The 18,581-nt window shown below is 38.4% G+C and overlaps 1 protein-coding gene across 1 annotated transcript; it reads right to left on the bottom strand.

The window, feature by feature from the left end:
• Nucleotides 1–1,442: 1,442 nt before the first annotated feature.
• LOC133535034 (cytochrome c oxidase subunit 6C-1) lies at nucleotides 1,443–11,961 on the bottom strand. The gene is made up of 4 exons (XM_061874439.1): nucleotides 11,824–11,961; nucleotides 7,989–8,103; nucleotides 1,685–1,815; nucleotides 1,443–1,528 (listed from the first exon to the last, which is right to left on the bottom strand). Exons 2-3 carry the CDS (start codon nucleotides 8,091–8,093, stop codon nucleotides 1,690–1,692), a joined length of 231 nt encoding a protein of 76 aa, XP_061730423.1. The 5' UTR covers nucleotides 8,094–8,103; nucleotides 11,824–11,961; the 3' UTR covers nucleotides 1,443–1,528; nucleotides 1,685–1,689.
• Nucleotides 11,962–18,581: the final 6,620 nt, after the last annotated feature.

Below are 18,581 nucleotides of genomic sequence, written 5' to 3'. Positions count from 1 at the left end.
CCTTTTGTGTTTCCCTCTTGTTTTCATGTGTTATTATATTTTTTTGCATTTTGGTCCGGGACCCTTTGGGACTGTGTGACAAGGGGTGGCACTTTCGTGACCTCTGTGGTGCTTTTTTTGTGGACTTTTGGATCTGCCTCCCGGGAGCCTTTTGGCCATGGAGACCAGCTGCTGGGTCTCTGCTACACCGGAGTCTGTTTGGAGGGACTGGAGGAGATGCGGATGAGGGGACAGGGCTGCGGAGCTAGCACTGAGCGCTGGGACGGAGAGGCTTCGCGGTGTCTCGACTGGGTGAGCAGGTGTCGGACACATCAGTCACCTTGGACGTATCCTCGCTCATCCATGCGGACTGGACACTGGCCGAGAGTGGAGTCGGCTGTCTTGGTTGCTTTGTTGGGTCTGTTTCTGTCTCTGGCCCTGCTCTCTCCTCCCCAGCGGACGATGGCGTGGATCACCGCAGAGGCCACCACAGTGCATATGTTTATTTTACTTTTTATTCATAGCTGTATGTAGAAGTATCTGCTGCTGTAATGTCTTGTGTTCTTTGTTGTTTCCCTCTTACACACATGTAAGAGGGATGTGTACTATGGCTATGAGTTGTTGTTTTTTTTATTTTAATCTTCTATCCCCCCCCCCATGTTTACCTGTATGTCATCTTTTTTGTAAGGGGCGCTGGAAGCCGGCAGACCCGTCAGCGATCCTGTTCTGTCTCCCTGTAATGTTTGTCTGATCTTGAATGGGATTGTGCTGAAAATTGTAATATTCCTGAAGGAACTCTCCTGACGGAATAAATAAAGTACTATCTATCTATCTATCAAATAGACAACATGCACACTCTTGGGCCAATTTAATGTTGCCAACGTCAATTGAAATTAAAGTAAATATATGATGCTAATTTATTAATTTTACTGGACATTATTTTCCAAAATAGTTCAATCCAATTATTAAAAATATGAATGAAATGCAGTGGTATAGGGGTTGGTGCATGTGCCTCACAATAGTAGGGTCCTGGGTTCGATCCCCGGGCTCGGGGTCTTTCTGCGTGGGGTTTGCATGGTATCCCCGTGACTGCGTGGGTTCCCTCTGGGTAGTCCGGCTTTCTCCCACCTCCAAAGACATGCACCTGGTGATAGATTGATTGGCAACTCTAAATTTGCCCTGGTGTGTGAATGTGAGTGTGAATGTTATCTGTCTGTCTGTGTTTGCCCTGCTATGAGGTGGCGGCTTGTCCAGGGTGTACTCCGCCTACCAACCGAATGCAGCTGAGATAGGCTCCAGCACCCCCCACAACCCAAAAAGGGACAAGCGGTAGAAAATGGATGGATGGATGAATTACAAAGTATTTAGTGCAGTTATGTACCACCTTCGCCAAACAGAACAAGCAAACAATCATGAGAAAACCTGTGCTTGATAAATTCCATTCATGAAGTATACAAAAGGCATTTGGTTTAATAGGTACATTTATTTACTAGCAATTGACATCCAAAATGGGAGAGAAATAACTTCACAGCAGGAATGAGTGAAGAATCTGGAAGAAAAATAAATTATATAAATAAAAGGAAGCATTTATTATAACATTTACTTAAATTAAATACTATGTTCACAAATCATATTGTATATTTGTTGACACTTCAGGCAGAAAAAGAATCAGCAAAGATGACAAGTTGATCAAGAAAACACTCACCATCTTTACTCTCCAGAAGGACGCACACTCTCAAAGATTCCTGCTTCTCTCATGGCGTTGAACTCCTTGACGGAGTCGTACTGCTTGTAAAAGTCTGCATATGCCTTCTTCCTGGGCTCCGCCACTGTGTACTGAGCATCATAAAACACATCATTTCAGTTAACCATGTGCAAATGTCATTTAAACAACTATTCTGGGTTTTAAATTAGCACTATTCCGTAGCACGTTCACACTGAACGCTGAGTGCTCAGTCGGGGTGTGATGATACAATCATGTCACGAGACGATACACGACATATTGGATGCACAAGAACAAAAACAAGATCTCAACATTCACTTTAAGCTGTGTAGGATGGGAGAGCGCCCCTGCTTTTAAGAAAAATATGACCCGTTACATGACTGGACAAGGAAACGTTTTTAATTCGCCTGAGTTACAAAACATCTGGGATTTAAGCTCACGATTCCAGTCATTATTGAATGAAATCGGCCGATACCAATACCGTTCACATGAATTAACTGTACATGTTGCCCCGGATGGAGATGTTAACATGCAAAGTTTCAAGCACTCCTTATAACTCTAGCGGGTGAATTTCAAATGATACTACCAATTAGTAGTGTTGCTACTTTTTGTAGCAACGCTTTTGCCGAAAACATATTACGGTTGTCTGTTCAACATGTTTCCACTTGAAGTCAAACCGCCGCCAGATGACGGACCCCGTGGTTTTTTTCTTGGGAATTATTCCTCCATTTGTTACCAGATTTGCACCTTCTCTCTCTCGTTTTACCACTTGCACTGCTCCGCTTGCACCACCTGCCACAGCGAACGTTACCTATGGTACATTCCTCTCTGCTCGACGAGGGCGTATGATGTTGCACGCGTGACTGTATGTGACGTATGTAACAAGGTGCTCTTCTTGATTTATCACTCTGTGCGAAGGAGAGACAAGAGAGAGTGAGAAAAGCCTGAAGTGTAATGCCCGCAGCTAAAAGCAACTGCGTGAGAACGTATACTCGAATACTCATGAAAGAGTCATTTTCTACATCGCACAGAGACAATCCCACGATATATTGAGTATATTCGATGTCTCGCCCTGCCCAACCACAAGCATTATAAACAAAGTGAATGAATAAAAATAAATGTGAAACATTGTGCAAGATAGCTCTTTGTGTAGATAAGAGAAAAACAAATGAAATAATTTTACAAGATAGCACCTAATGGCCATTAGACGTCAGACTGCAATTTTTGTCCATACAGATTAAAAAAAGTGTTCATATATGAGATCTACTCTTACAGGTAGGTCTGCACGATTATAGCCAAAATAGCAATCATAATTATTAAGGACCATTAGTCATTGCGTCAGGTAAATCAGTGTTGGAGAGAGGTGTGAACACAACGCCATAATGTAATTTGTAATATCTAATAAAAAGGCTATACATAAACATTATTCATATATTTAAAGACACATTTGCTTTTGTTCATTAATAGCATCGATGTGTCAGCTTCTTCTCATTACATAATTCCTTTATCTCTATTTTTACATTTAGACAGAAGTATTTTTTTAAAGTTATGTCAATTGACATGTATGTACATGTAGATGCTGTATCGGCAAGGATCCATTAAGAGTTTGAGCAGAAATATGTCGTTTAGGAATTAACTACACCATAAAACAGGGGTGCCCTTTAGGTCGATCGCGAGCTACCGATCGATCGCCAAGCATTAAAAAAATAGACCTACAAAATAGCAATCATCAATCTTTACTGTGATGTCACTTTCGTTGCCTGATTGACTTTCACGGTAACAAAGGATTTTGTGAGATGACGCTAACTGCTGCAAGCTCATTATTAGGAAAAAACGACCGGCAGGAAGGCGAGAAACACTTTTATTGCTGTCAAAACCCTAAAGACTGACCGCACAGTTCCTGTCTTCACAATAAAAGCACTGCTCCATCCTGCCTGCGCTAACAAAAAATAAGGGACCGAGAAAGCTAGCACACACAAGCTAGCAAGCTACAGGGTTTGCAACAGATTTCCTGTAGCGTGTATAAAAACGAGCATGGAAGCTGGACAAATAAAATGCCAAAAACGTATCACTTTCATTTGGTATTGGACAAAAAGTAGGACTTTTTTCTCGTCCATTCAAAAATGTGGAAATTATCAGCACTAGTGTGAATCCTGTCTGATTCTAATCAATGCAATTCATCAGAATCAGGTAATACACCCACTTGGAATTCTTGTCCTAATAAAAGAAAGGCCACATGCTTGTATTATCATTAAACATCATTAAAATGTTAAAAATGTATCTTTCATAAATTATATATATATATATATATATATTTTTTTTTTTTCTCTCTAAAAAGGTAGATCAGCTCAACTTGGTCATTTGAAAAATAGCTTGCCTGCTGAAGAAGTGTGGGCACCCCTGCCATAAAACATTAACAAAATATGTCACATAAATGTTCTTTAAAGTAATAATAACTGCGAAATGGAAAAAAAAAACATGTAAGAAAAACATGCAATTTTTTTTCCGATACCAATATTAAAGACAAAGCAGTTTGGCTAAAAGAAATGAAGTCAAAAGAACAAGATTTGTTCTTCTCCAAGAACACCATGTGGTTCAGTGCAACAATTTGGCCAATAAAAATAAAAAGGAGTTATGCCGCTCACATTTACTACGAAATATTTGTGCCTCATTGACAACTCAGCGTATCGACACTTCATAGCCTGCGTTCAATTCGATGTGATGACAAAACATTTTAGCTACTGTTGATATTGGAACACTGACGAGGTTAAGCAGTAAAATAATGACGAGTGACCATCCCAGTAAACAAACAAGGCTTTATAAGCAAGTTGCGGCAACATTCCCTACACGTCGCCCGCGCAAGGTACCGCGGTAACTCTCAGTCACAGCAGCTGAGTGAAGGACGTTGTGTTGCACTTTCAAAATTAAACTGCAAGTAGGGCTGGGCAATATATCGATACACACGATATATCGCGGGTTTGTCTCTGTGCGATATAGAAAATGAATATATCGTGATATTTAAAGTACACGTTCTCACGCAATTGCTTTTAGCTGCGGCCATTACACTATAGGCTCTCCTCGCTCTTTCCTGTCCCTCCTTTTTATTTGATTGATTGATTGATTGATTGATACTTTTATTAGTAGGTTGCACAGTTCAGTACATATTCCGTACAATTGATCACTAAATGGTAACACCCGAATAAGTTTTTCAACTTGTTTAAGTCGGGGTCCACAATAATCAATTCATGGTACAAATATATACTATCAGCATAATACAGTCATCACACAGGTTAATCATTATAGTATATACAATGAATTATTTACATTATTTACAATCCGGGGGGTGGGATGAGGAGCTTTGGTTGATATCAGTACTTCAGTCATCAACAATTGCATCAACGGAGAAATGGACATTGAAACAGTGTAGGTCTTACAGTAGGATATTTACAGCCAGCAGAGAACATAGTGAGTTCAGATAGCATAAGAGCAAGTAAGTACATTACAAGTACATTTGATTATTTACATTAGGTTATTTATAATCCGAGGAGATGGGCTATACATGGAGGAGGGTATTAGTAAAGGGTTGAAGTTGCCTGGAGGTGTTGTTTTAGAGCGGTTTTTAAGGAATATAGAGATGCACTTACTTTTACACCTGTTGGGAGTGCATTCCACATTGATGTGGCATAGAAAGAGAATGAGTTAAGACCTTTGTTAGATCGGAATCTGGGTTTAACGTGGTTTGTGGAGCTCCCCCTGGTGTTGTGGTTATGGCGGTCATTTACGTTAAGGAAGTAGTTTGACATGTACTTCGGTATCAGGGAGGTGTAGCGGATTTTATAGACTAGGCTTCGTGCAAATTGTTTTACTCTGTCCTCCACCCTGAGCCAGCGAGTGAGGTGTGATCTGGGGTGGAGGTGTAAAAGTAACCGGACTAACTTATTCTTGGATGTTTGGAGTCTAGATTTGAGGGTTTTGGAGGTGCAAGCGTAATCGAAAAAGGGTTGAATGAGAGATCCCGCTAGAATCTTCAAGGTGCTTTTGTTGACCAGAGAGGAGATTACGTAGAGGAATCTCATTCTTTGGTTGACCTTTTTGATTACCTTGGTTGCCATTTTATCACAGGAAAGATTAGCCTCTAGAATGGAACCTAGGTAGGTGATCTCATCTTTCCTGGTGATAACAATGTCCACCACTTTTATAGTGAAATCACTGAGTTTCTTAAGGTTAATATGGGACCCAAATAGGATGGATTCCCTTTTACCTAAGTGTATGGATAGCTTGTTGCCAGCGAGCCATGTGCAAATATTAAGGAGTTCAGCACTGAGGAGTTGTCCCACCTGTGACTTGTCCTTGCCGGATACCAGCAGGGCCGAGTCATCCGCAAACAGGAACAATTCACAGTGGCATGCTGATGGCATGTCATTTACGTATATTAGGAACAGTAAAAGCTCCAATTATACTGCTTTGGGGTACTCCACAGCTGAGAGGGGAAGGGACACGGTGCCGTTCACCTCTACCACCTGTTTCCTCCCCTCCTAGTAAGATTGCATCCAGCTCGATGAGGTTTCATCGAATCTGATTGCTCCTTCTCAGAGTGTAAGCGCACAGGTGGCGAAGTTGGTAGAGTAGCTGTGCCAGTAATCTGAGGGTTACTGGTTCAATCCCCACCTTCTACCATCCTAGTCACATCCGTTGTGTCCTTGGTCAAGACACTTCACCCTTGCTCCTGAGGGGTCCTGGTGAGCGCCTTGCATGGCAGCTCCCACGGTCAGTGTGTAAATGTGGAAAATACTGTTAAAGCGCTTTGGGCGCCTTAAAAAGGGGTGGAAAAGCGCTATAGAAGTACAACCCATTTACCATTTACCATTCTTAAACACGTCACGTCATACGTCACATACATATACCCCTCGCGGAGCAGAGAGGCAGCAGCATGGGTAACGTTAGATGTGATGCTAGCGGAGCCGTGCGAGTGTTAATACGAAAGAAAGAAGGTGCGGATGAAGGAAGAAGTAATTCCCAAGAAAACAGCAGGGGGTCCATCGTCTGGCGGTGGTTTGGCTTGAAGTGGGAATATGTCGAACAGACAACCGTAATAAGTTGCTATAAAAAGTAACATTACTGCTAATATATAGCATCATTAGAAAAGTCACCTGCTAGAGAATGAAGAGTGGTTACTTCGCATGTCAACATCTCCGTTTGGGGCCATACGCCTACACCATCAAAATGCTGAGGCAAACATTTCCACATCAACACCGTATGAAAAAAATAGAATTTAATAACGTCCGTAGTAACCTACCACATAGCGAAGGACAAACATTATTTGATTTCATATTATGCAGCTAATTTTTATTTGACACTTAAAATGTCTCTGACAATCTTGCACTTTCTGTTTTGGAAATGACATGAATGTTTGTGCCATTGCTTAATAACTGTTTAATAAATACAGTTTTGGTCAATTGACTTAGTTGTGATTTCATTCTCTGCGTGAAAGTTTTAAATGAGCATATATTAATACAGTATGAAGAACCGTGTTTTAATGTAGACACATAGAATCATCATACTGCTGTGATTATATGCATCAAGTGTTAATTCAAGTCCAAGGCAAATATTGAGATATATATCGTGTATCACGATATGGCCTAAAAATATCGAGATATTAAAAATAGGCCATATTGCCCAGCCCTAACTGCAAGATCAAATATTTAGCTCCTCTGCTGTACTCTTTTTATGTGGGCCAAATGCATCCGTCTAAAATATTGTCCACATATGCCAAGACTTGATGGAAGAAAAGCGAGTGAAATTAAGTAAAACAAAGCGATCTCTGTTTACGAGGTAAAATCTCAGGTGAAAGGTCGTGTGGTTGCCCTCATGTTTTTAAAACCAAATGGAGCGAGTGTGCGTGCGCCTCTGCGACTCAGTGTTGCCTAAAATGCAATAATAAATTGTTTTTTTCTGTAATATACATTTTTAACTGTATCATTATACTATGTGCCTATACATCCTTAGTAGTGCTTTTCTGTCCCGTCTTGATATACATGATCGATTTGGGACAGCACTGCAGGAACTAATTGAAATGCACTGATATTAGTATTCCATTTGAGACCAATCCTTTCTTTATGCACACACAAAATATGCTATATCATCATCATGAAATAGGTTCTATAGGTAATTTGACCAAGAGAACATTATCCAAGGGTGGCTCAAAGCAGACTTTTGTTACATCCAATGGATGAATGCAGGCCACCATAAATCATTGAAGTTGTTTTTTCTATAATGTGTGGGTTACCTTGAAGATTGCCGCAAACAAGAAGGACAGACCGAAAGCGATAGGCAGATGGTACCTCAGGCGCTTTGCCAGTAGCCCCCTCATCATTGGCTTAGCTAAAGACATGTTGGATCACCTAAACACAGAAAGAGTCAGATACATGAGATGGACTCTAAATGTCTTACAGGTGCATATATTACCAGGTTACTGGTTAGCAATGTGTTAGCAATGTATTTCCATTACTGTAAAGCTCATACTCCAACAGGCTCCTGCAGCTTCGCTCCCACGGTGTGCGATTCAAGAACTTCATTTCACACTCCATCCAGCTGTATAATCACTTGTCATACAGCAATAGATTAGATTTGTCTATTACCTGTACGCCTCTATCTTAGCTACCTCTCTTTGTTTATAACGTATATTTTCTGCTGGATCTTATTAACTCTATTTTATGCTGCAGCTGTTACTTATACTGTAATGTTATACATGGTAATTGGGATTTGTTGTATATTATATAATTACCTAATATAATAATATATCAGTATGTATTACATAATGTATATATAATATGAAAATATTACATATGTTTTTATATGTTTAATATATATATATATATTAGGGGTGTAACGGTACGTGTATTTGTATTGAACCGTTTCGGTACGGGGGTTCCGGTTCGGTGCGGAGGAGTACCGAACGAGTTCCACACGAACATATGAAGTAGCCGCTCTGCTCTGTTCTGCCTCAGTCTCCTGCACAGCACCCTGCATTGTCCCTCCCACACAACCATCTGAATGGTTACAACCGTAGCGGAAACAAGCCAATCAGCAGTGCGTATATAGATGCAGATAGGCGTTAGCAGGTGAGCAGCGGACTCTCCCCAAATTATACTAAACACTTCCAAGTCAACTACTTTCTAAACATCACTATGAGCCCGTTGACCTTCTACAAACAAACTCCAGCTCAGCTCACTCGCAGTCCTGGCTTAAAGTGAAGGGTAATTACCTTTTAGCGTAACATTAGCTCATTTTGCGGTGCGTGCGTGTGTTTGTGTGTGTGTTACGGACAGTGTTGATTGAGGTGTGTTGAAGCAGCAAAAAAAGACATTATGTTAAATGAAGAGTTTCTGTCTCTGATAGTGTATATAATAATGAAAGTGCATCATAAAGCCTTCATGAACTCCATGATGTTCAGGGATGAATAGTCTCTCCTATTGCTATTGTACTATTTTTCAGCTATAGTTACACTAATCATTAGTAATGTAGCAGCCTAGTTTTGAATGGCAGGGTCCCTGCTATCACATGTTGATACAAATATAACATTTACATAATAAAGAATCAACTACAGGCTTCCCCAATGCTGTAATAAATTAAACATGATGAGTTGACTTGAAACTGTTTAATGTTGCACTTTTTATATGTAGAAGAAGAGTTGTGTCATTTTATTTAATCCAAGCAACAATTTGAGGCAGTTTAATGTGGATTAACTTGGGCAGAATTATTATAGTGTTCCCAATGTTAAAAGGATCAAGCCATTGTTTACAATTTTGGTAAATAAATAACCCAAAAATATATATTTTGTTGTTTTCTTACTGTACCAAAAATTAACCGAACCGTGACCTTTAAACCGAGGTATGTACCAAACCGAAATTTGTGTACCGTTACACCCCTAATATATATATATATATATATATATATATATATATATATATATATATATATATATATTAGGGCTGGGCAACGATTAAAAATTTTAATCGAAGTTAATCGCACTATTTCTCCGATTAATTGCGATTAACTGCATTGTATACGCAAAGCCCAATAATGAATTCAAAAGTAGTGTGTAGTTCACCTTTATTGAAATATTCTCCCACATGAACAAAAGCGCCAAAACATTTGTTGTGCAAACACAATATAAATCAGTCCTTGTTAAACAGTAGCAGTTAAATAGCATATTTTATGAAAATCAACTCAAAAAATGTAAATACAAACATTTAAGCTTATTGCCACTGCCAGGGTATTTAAGTTATCCTGTTTGTTATGGAAAATAAATATAATCTACATACAAATCTCTGAGCCACAATCATAACATCTGCACAGGCAATTTCTGAGGTAACAGCAGAAACATTTTTTTTTATCAGGGATCTTATGTTTAAAAAACCTATATTATAGGTAGTGGGCTGTTTTAGGGAATTTTTTATCAAATTATCCGTCGTAGCAATATTAATAATGTTGTTTTTTTCTGCGTAGTGCACTTAAAATAATTATGACCATATCTAGGAATTGATATGATGGGAATTTTCCGATTGTTTGCTTGGTGCTTTGATAAACTGAACGCATATACATGGTACTATATTGTGATGTTATGAGTCAGGGGGAAAAAAGAACTACCCTACCCAGCATGCAACAGGAGTGACACGCATGCGCGGTAGCCCGGTATAGGTTGTGTCGCCATGATGGCATCTTGTATGTTGTGATATGCACGCTCTGAAAGCAAACGTTAAGAACTCAGCAAACACTCCTCGTCTGCATTATTCATAAATAGACAGACAACACATATACTCCGCTGCTTCACAGGCCGCTGGATGTAGCCGGTGAAGTATTCCCATGCTAGCTAGCAGGTCTAGCAAGCATGCGTCATTCAGTCAAAAACGGCCCGATCTATCCACATCCAGAATTGTCTGGCGGTCGTAAGTGATCACGGAGTGACCACGCTGTAAGCCAGCCATGAAATTTGCAGAATTGTCCGGTATTTTTGCCAAATGTTCCATCTTTACCAAGAGCCCCTCGACGCCGAAGCCCGTCCGGGCGACACCATCTTGTTAAGAAAAGGCGTTAACAAAATAAAAGCATGTAAACAAAATATGCAAATGTGCAATAAAATAATTGTCGGCGTTAATAGATTGATGAGTTAACGCGTAATTAACGCATTAATATGCCCACCCCTAATATATATATATAAATATATATATATATGTTTCATATAGCTACTATGGTACATTTTTAGTATAATGCATACCTTTTGTTTTCGCCCTCTTGTTGTGCATTATCCTTTCCATCCTTTGTAACTGAGCTACACGTGGAAGAATTTCCCTTGTGGATCATTAAAGTATGTCTAAGTCTAGGTCTAAAGGCTGGAAGGAGACATTTACCTAAAATTGCATAATATCAAATTTAGACATAAAAAATGCTACCTTAACCGCTTTAAGGTTTAGAACACTATGCAGTGGTATTAAGAGACACGTTTGATCAAGAGCGTATTATCATAACATTGCGTGAGTGAATAATGAACGCTCATTTTCCTTATTTCTGTAATGATGACGTTCTATTACCGTACATTTGAACAGTGAGCAAGATAAAACAAAGTTAATTAGTGATGACCTTTTGTATGCATCCTGGTGTCGCCATGTCAGTTCAGGACCAGCGCAAACTAACAATACAGTTACTTATGCTGTATGTGTACTTTACACTATTTAAAATATGAAGACTGAAGAGACAAGCGGTAGGAATGGATGGATGATAGTTATCAATGTCACATGCACAAAGACGAACAGACTTAATTTATATTGTTGCTACGACATTGAAAACAAGCTTGTCTTTAAATGTTATGTGTAGAGACATCAACGCCAGTTTTTTTCCACATTATCAATTGACAGTTAAGGAGTTTTCAAGTTTTGTGTACTTTAGAAAAAGAAACCGATTGCATGATAGCAATGTAAGCTAACGAAACGGTAACTAAAGAGCTCGAGCGCGACATAAAGCTACCAAACGTTTCAAAGTCGTAATATATATTTAGAAAGGTGCTGATAATTTTTTTTTTCACTTTAACGAGTGTAATGTGTTTAAGCGGGGAGAATACTCACAAGTTTGACTCACGACCTTCACGGAATCAGCTAGCGAGCTAACACCCTGCAAGTAAAGTACTTCTCTTCTTCTTCTTCTTCTTCTTTTTTGTTTTTATGGAGGTTGGCAATCAACCTTCTGGTGCGCATTACCGCCACCTACTGTAATGGAGTGTGGACCGAGGTGGATCCCTACTCTATATTATTTTATTTAACCCAGTTTTTTTTAAATATGTGTACATTGCTTTATATCCTATGTTTTCTGAATGCAATCCTAATATACCTCCCACTTACAACCTAATATTTTCTTTTGCTAACTTACTTTCCAGTATTTCTTTTTCTCTATTATATTTCCTACATTGTATTAAGACATGGTCAACATTCTCTATATGATGGCAAAAATCACACATCCCTGTAGTATGTTTTCCTATCAATTTTAGTGAACTATTTAGATATGTATGTCCTAATCTCATTCTAGTAATAATGTCTTCTTCTTTCCTATTTCCACCCCCTCCTCTCATTACACCTACTCTCCTCTGGACTTTGTAAAACTCTCTACCTTTTGTTTCCTTATTCCAATTATCCTGCCACTTTTTATTGTGTTCTATCTTAATTATGCTCTTCACTTCTTCTTTACTGTGCTTAATCTCCATGTTTACTTCTTTTTTAGTGGTTGCTTGTTTTGCGTATCTATCAGCTAACTCATTCCCCACAACTCCTACATGAGCAGGAATCCAGAGAAATGTTACCACACCTCCCACTTTATTTATTCTGTAGATTGCATGAACTATTTCATAAACTATATCTTGTCTTGTTTCTGATGCTATGTTTTTTATGCTCATCAAAGCACTGCTGGAGTCCGAGCACACGACTACTTTCCTTGCTTTGTTTTCCTCTATCCAGTTAACTGCCATATAAATTGCTACCAATTCCCCCGTAAAAACAGATAGTTTATCACTGATTCTTTTATTCAACACTATATTTCCTTGTGGGATAACTGCAGCAGCTCCTACTTTACTATTTATAGTTTTTGATGCATCTGTGTATATCATGATGTTGTCAAAAATAATTTCCTCAATCCATTGTTCTATCTGGTAACTATTTAAATTTCTATTCTTCAGTAATTGCATGTTTACCTTTGGGTTTTCATACATCCACGGTGGTATTGCAGGAATTGGTACTGTAGGGCTAACTTTAATATTGTCAATTTGTGCTTTGATACATATATCTCCTATTATCCACCCAAAACTATTCATTTTTTTGTTTTCTTTTTCTTGGCCGTTTATTAGCACTTGACGGGTTGGATGTCATTGCTTAGATCCTTTTAAGTTTGCCCAATAAACTGCTGAGAGTTGATCTCTCCTCATGTCCAAAGGTTTGTCGTTCATTTCTACTTGTAATGCTGCCACTGGAGTTGATTTAGTAGCTCCACAACATAACCTTAAAGCCTGCGACCCAATCCGGTCTATTTTCCTAAGTAGTGTTTTTGAAGCAGATTGATACATAATGCATCCGTAGTCAATAACAGATCGAATTAAAGTGATATATATATTGTTTTCAATGTCAACCTATCAGCCCCCCAATCTTTACCCCTCAAAGCCCTCATTATATTTAACACCTTTTTACTTTTCTCCACTATTTTGCTGATGTGGGTTGACCAGTTAATATTTTTATCAAACCATATTCCTAAATATTTAAATACTTGTACCTCTTCTATGTTTTCTCCATAGAGTTTTATCTGGAGCTTGTTTTGTACTTTCCTCTTCGTAAAATGTATGACTTTTGTCTTTCCAACAGAGAATCTCAAACCCCAAGCCGTTCCCCAGTCTTGAACATTATTTACCGCTTTTTGAATCTTCTTTTCTATATAATTTATATTTCTACCTCTCTTCCACATCACTCCATCATCAGCAAACAATGCCACCTCCACTAACCCTTCCACTTCACTAAAAACTTCATTTATCATGATGGAAAATAGTACTGGACTTATTATACTCCCTTGCGGGGTCCCATTTTCCACTTCGTATTCTCTGCTATATTCATTCTCTATTTTTACTAATAATGTTCTACTTGTTAAAAAGTCTTTTATCTATCTATACATTCTTCCTCTAATCCCAATCTTATTTAGTTTCATCAGCAACCCTTGTTTCCACAACATATCATACGCTTTCTCTATGTCAAAAAATACCGCAATTATACTTGCTTTATTTATTTGTCCCTTTCTAATTTCCTCTTCCAGCTGCACTGCTGGGTCGTTTGTGCTTCTTGCTTTGCGAAAACCACTTTGGTAGTTTTTTATAATTTCTTTTGACTCTAAATAATATATTAATCTTTCATTAATCATTTTTTTCATTACTTTGCCCAAATTTGAGGTCAATGCTATCAGCCTATAATTTCCTGCCTCTTCCGGATCTTTCCCCGGGTTGCATATTGGAATTATTACAGCTGTTTTCCACTCATCTGGTAATTTTCCTTCTTCATATATCCTATTATTTAATTCCAAGACCACTTCTTTGCCGATGCTACCTAAATTTTTGATCATTTGATAACTCACCAGGTCTTTCCCTGGCGTCGTATTTTTAACTTTTTTCAAAATTCGAACCATTTCATCCAAATAAAATGTCATATCCATAGTGTTGGTAAAACTATTATCGTTGTCTTCCTTCATTTCCTCAATATTTAGACTAATTGTTTCTTCTCTCTTTTGTTTTTCTACATTTCTCAAATTGTCATTTCTGCGCACTTTAACAAAGGTTTTTGCTAAAAGTTCTGCTTTTTCTTTATTTCCTACCACACTCTGCGTTCCATCTTTCATCACATGATGTTTATGTTCTTTTCTGACCCCTGACATTCTCTTGATCATTCCCCACACTTGGCTTAAAGGAGTAGTTCTATTTAGTGTTTCACAAAAAGTTCTCCAATGGTGTTTTCTTGTTTTTTTAATAACATACCTTACTCTAGCTTGGTGCCTTTTATATTGGATCATGTCTTGGAAATTATGTGTTCTCAATATTCTAAATGCTCTATTCCGTTCTTGTATTGCATCTGTACACTCTTGTGTCCACCACGGCACTATCTTCCTTCTTCTCCCTATACTATTCCTTGGTATGCTCTGTGCGGCTGCTTCTATTATGCATTTTGTAATGTTATGTCGGTAATTTCCCTAAATTTCCGCCAGTCACCATGATTATGCTTCCTTCTTCCTTCTATCCTTGTGCTTTCTGTCCTTTGATTTATGTTTATGTGAATGAAGATTGGAAAGTGATCATTTCCCATAGTGCTGTATTTATTTACTTCCCACTCCACCTTTCCTGCTAACCCTTGTGACACTAGTGTTAAATCTATTGCTGTTTCTTTACCCGTGACGACATCTAACCTTGTTCCCGACCCATCATTCACACACACCAGTTCTTTTTCCTCCAAAAGTGCTTCCAATGTTTCCCCATTCCAGTCATCCCTTTCACCCCACATTGTGCTATGTGCATTAAAGTCACCACACCAAATAATATTGCCACTCCAGTGCTCAATTATTGTTTCTAGTTGCTGAATTTCTAATTTCTTGCATGGATTATAGAAGTTTAGTACTTTGTATCTTTCTTTATTATTCCATACTGCTGCTCCTACTATCTCTAGTTCTTGTTTTACTTTTAATATTGAATAATGCATATCTTCCTTAATAAATATGGCACATCCTCCTCCTTGCCCATCATTCCTATCTTTACGTATCATTATATATCCTTTTATTATAAAGTTTAATTTTGGCTTCAGCCATGTTTGTTGAATACATATTATATGTGGTTTATTTTTCATATTATCAATATATCCCATTATTTCCTGTCCGTTTGCTATCAAACTTCTGGCATTCCACTGAACAATCAACATGGCGTTGGATTGTGGTAACATGACTCGGTCTCGTCTACTCTCTGTAGCTCACCTTGCACCTGTTCCCAGGATAGTTCTTTTAAATTTAAAAACTTTGCTGCTGCTTTGACAATTATTTAGATTTTCTCAGTCTTGTTTCTAGCCTGTTCTGTGCAGTTTATTACGTAAGCCAGGAATACAACTAGTTTGTCCATGAAAATTCCTGTATTTGCTGCCTCTTTTTTTTATTTCTTGAACTATTTTCAGTTCTGTCCTGTTCTGCACTTTCTAGATTTCTTTTTTTAACTGCCTCTGCGTATGTAATATTTCTTTCAACTCTGATTTGCTGTACTTCTGTTGCCTGTTTTCTTATGATGCAGCCCCCATACGCTGCTGTGTGATTCCCGCCACAATTACAACACTTGACCTGTTCATTTTCTCCACATTGTCCATATTCATGCTCTCCTCCACACCTTCCACATCTCATCTTAGCATGACACATATCGTTGGCACTTGAAACAATGTACTGGGGGTGGCACGTAAGCTCTAACATAGAAGCTTAAATACCCAATCATGATTCTCTCTGGTAGGACCTCCTCTGCAAATTGCACTAGCACGGATTCGCTCTCAGTCTTTTCACCGTTCCTAAATGCCATCATTCTTTTCATCATAGTGACAGTTCCTCCTTTTATTTCTCTTTTCAGATCTTCTAAATTTTCTCCTCTTGGAATTCCTGTCACGACTCCTCTTGCCCCCTTTCGTTCTCCCACTTCGATTTTTTTCTTTTATTATTTTGTTGCACAGTTTTTGCAATCGCATTACTTGGTTCTTTTGCTCTCCATTTTTGCATTTAATCAACAGCCGTCCGTCCCTGAGCACCTTCGCTATCTCCACCTCTCCAATGTCCTTCTTTAATCCCTTAACCAGTGTCATCAAGCTAATGTCATTCATATCTTGGTTTGATTTAAATGTATAAATTATCTTATATTCATCTACCATAACCCTTTTCCTCTTATCAACCTCCTCATCGTCTTCATGCACTCTTTTAGCACTCGACTTTCCTTCACTCCCTCCTCTCCCCTTCTTTCCTCTCTCCCCTCTAGTCCTATCCATTTCCATACTATCCTCATACATCCCGTCACTATCCCCTTCCATCTCGATCCAGTCACAAAACAGCTTATGCTCATCCGCCAAAACAGATTTGGACACTCTCGCCGCCGCCAAATTCACTCCCAATGTTTGGTAGTTCCGCGTCTCTCCTCGTCACTTCCTCTTGGTCCCCCGTAAAGTAATACTTCCTCTTCTTTTGTTTTTTATGGTGGTTGGCAAGCAACCTTCTGGTCTGCATTACCGCCACCTACTGTAATAGAGTGTGAACCGAGGTGGATCCCTACTCTATATTATTTTATTTAACCCAGTGTTTTTAAAAAAAAATATGTGTATATTGTTTTATATCCTATGTATTCTGAATGCAATCCTAATATGTCTTCCACTGCTAACCTAATATCGTCTTTTGCTAACTTACTTTCCAGTATTTCTCTTTCTCTATTGTATTTCCTACATTGTATTAAAACATGGTCAACATTTTTTATATGATGGCAAAAATCACACAGCCCTGTAGTATGTTTTTCTATCAATTTTAGTGAACTATTTAGATATGTATGTCCTAATCTCATTCTAGGAATAAAGTCTTCTTCTTTCCTATTTCTACCCCCTCCTCTCATTACACCTATATTCTCCTCTGGACTTTGTAATACTCTCTACCTTTTCTTTCCTTATTCCAATTATCCTGCCACTTTTTAATGTTCTATCTTAATTATGCTCTTCACTTCTTCTTTACTGTGCTTAATCTCCATGTTTACTTCTGTTTTAGTGGTTGCTTGTTTTGCATATCTATCAGCTAACTCATTCCCCACAACTCCTACATGAGCAGGAACCCAGAGAAATGTTACCACACCTCCCACTTTACTTATCCTGTAGATTGCCTGAACTATGTCATAAACTACATCTTGTCTTGTTTCTGATGCTATGTTTTTATGCTCATCAAAGCACTGCTGGAGTCCGAGCATACGACTACTTTCCTTGCTTTATTTTCCTCTATCCAGTTAACTGCCATATAAATTGCTACTGATTCCCCTGTAAAAACAGATAGTTTATCACTGATTCCTTTATTTAATACTATATTTCCTTGTGGGATAACTGCAGCAGCTCCTACTTTACTATTTATAGTTTTTGATGCATCTGTATGTATCATAATGTTGTCAAAAACATTTCCTCAATCCATTGTTCTATCTGGTAACTATTTAAATTTCTATTCTTCAGTAATTGCATGTTTACCTTTGGGTTGTCATACATCCTCGGTGGTATTGCAGGAATTGGTACTGTAGGGCTAACTTTAATATGGTCAATTTGAGCTTTGTTACATATGTCTCCTATTATCCACCCAAAACTATTCATTTTTTTCTTCTCTTTTTCTTGGCAGTTTAGTAGCACTTGACGAGTTGGATGTCCTTTCTTTGATCCTTTGAAGTTTGCCCAATAAACTGCTGAGAGTTGATCTCTCCTCATTTCCAAAGGTTTTACGTTCATTTAGTATTTGTAATGCTGCAACTGGGGTTGATTGAGTAGCTTCACAACAGAACTTTAAAGCCTGCGACTGGATCCTGTCTATTTTCCCAAGTAGTGTTTTTGAAGCAGATTGATAAATAATGCATCAGTAATCAATTACATATCTAATTAAAGTGATATATATTGTTTTAAATGTCAACCTATCAGCCCCCCAATCTTTACCTCTCAAAGCCCTCATTAGATTTAACACCTTTTTACTTTTCTCCACTATTTAGCTAATGTGGGTGGCTGAACTTCCTGTTTGACGCTCAGATGCTTAAACACACAACGCAGTCCTAGCGGACTGGCGC

This window comes from Nerophis ophidion, linkage group LG16 (genome assembly GCF_033978795.1).
Source record: "Nerophis ophidion isolate RoL-2023_Sa linkage group LG16, RoL_Noph_v1.0, whole genome shotgun sequence".
NCBI classification, from domain to species: domain Eukaryota; kingdom Metazoa; phylum Chordata; class Actinopteri; order Syngnathiformes; family Syngnathidae; genus Nerophis; species Nerophis ophidion.
The sequence above is the reverse complement of the archived record's forward strand: the minus strand, read 5'-3'. Positions and strand labels throughout refer to the sequence as shown.

What these genes read in the sequence shown, in the direction of transcription:
- LOC133535034 (XM_061874439.1), bottom strand. Translation starts at nt 8,093, where the DNA reads ATGTCTTTAGCTAAGCCAATGATGAGGGGGCTACTGGCAAAGCGCCTG. An exon ending in TGTTTGCGGCAATCTTCAAG is followed by an intron (nt 1,816 to 7,988) that starts GTAACCCACACA and finishes TATGATGCTCAG; the next exon opens with TACACAGTGGCGGAGCCCAG.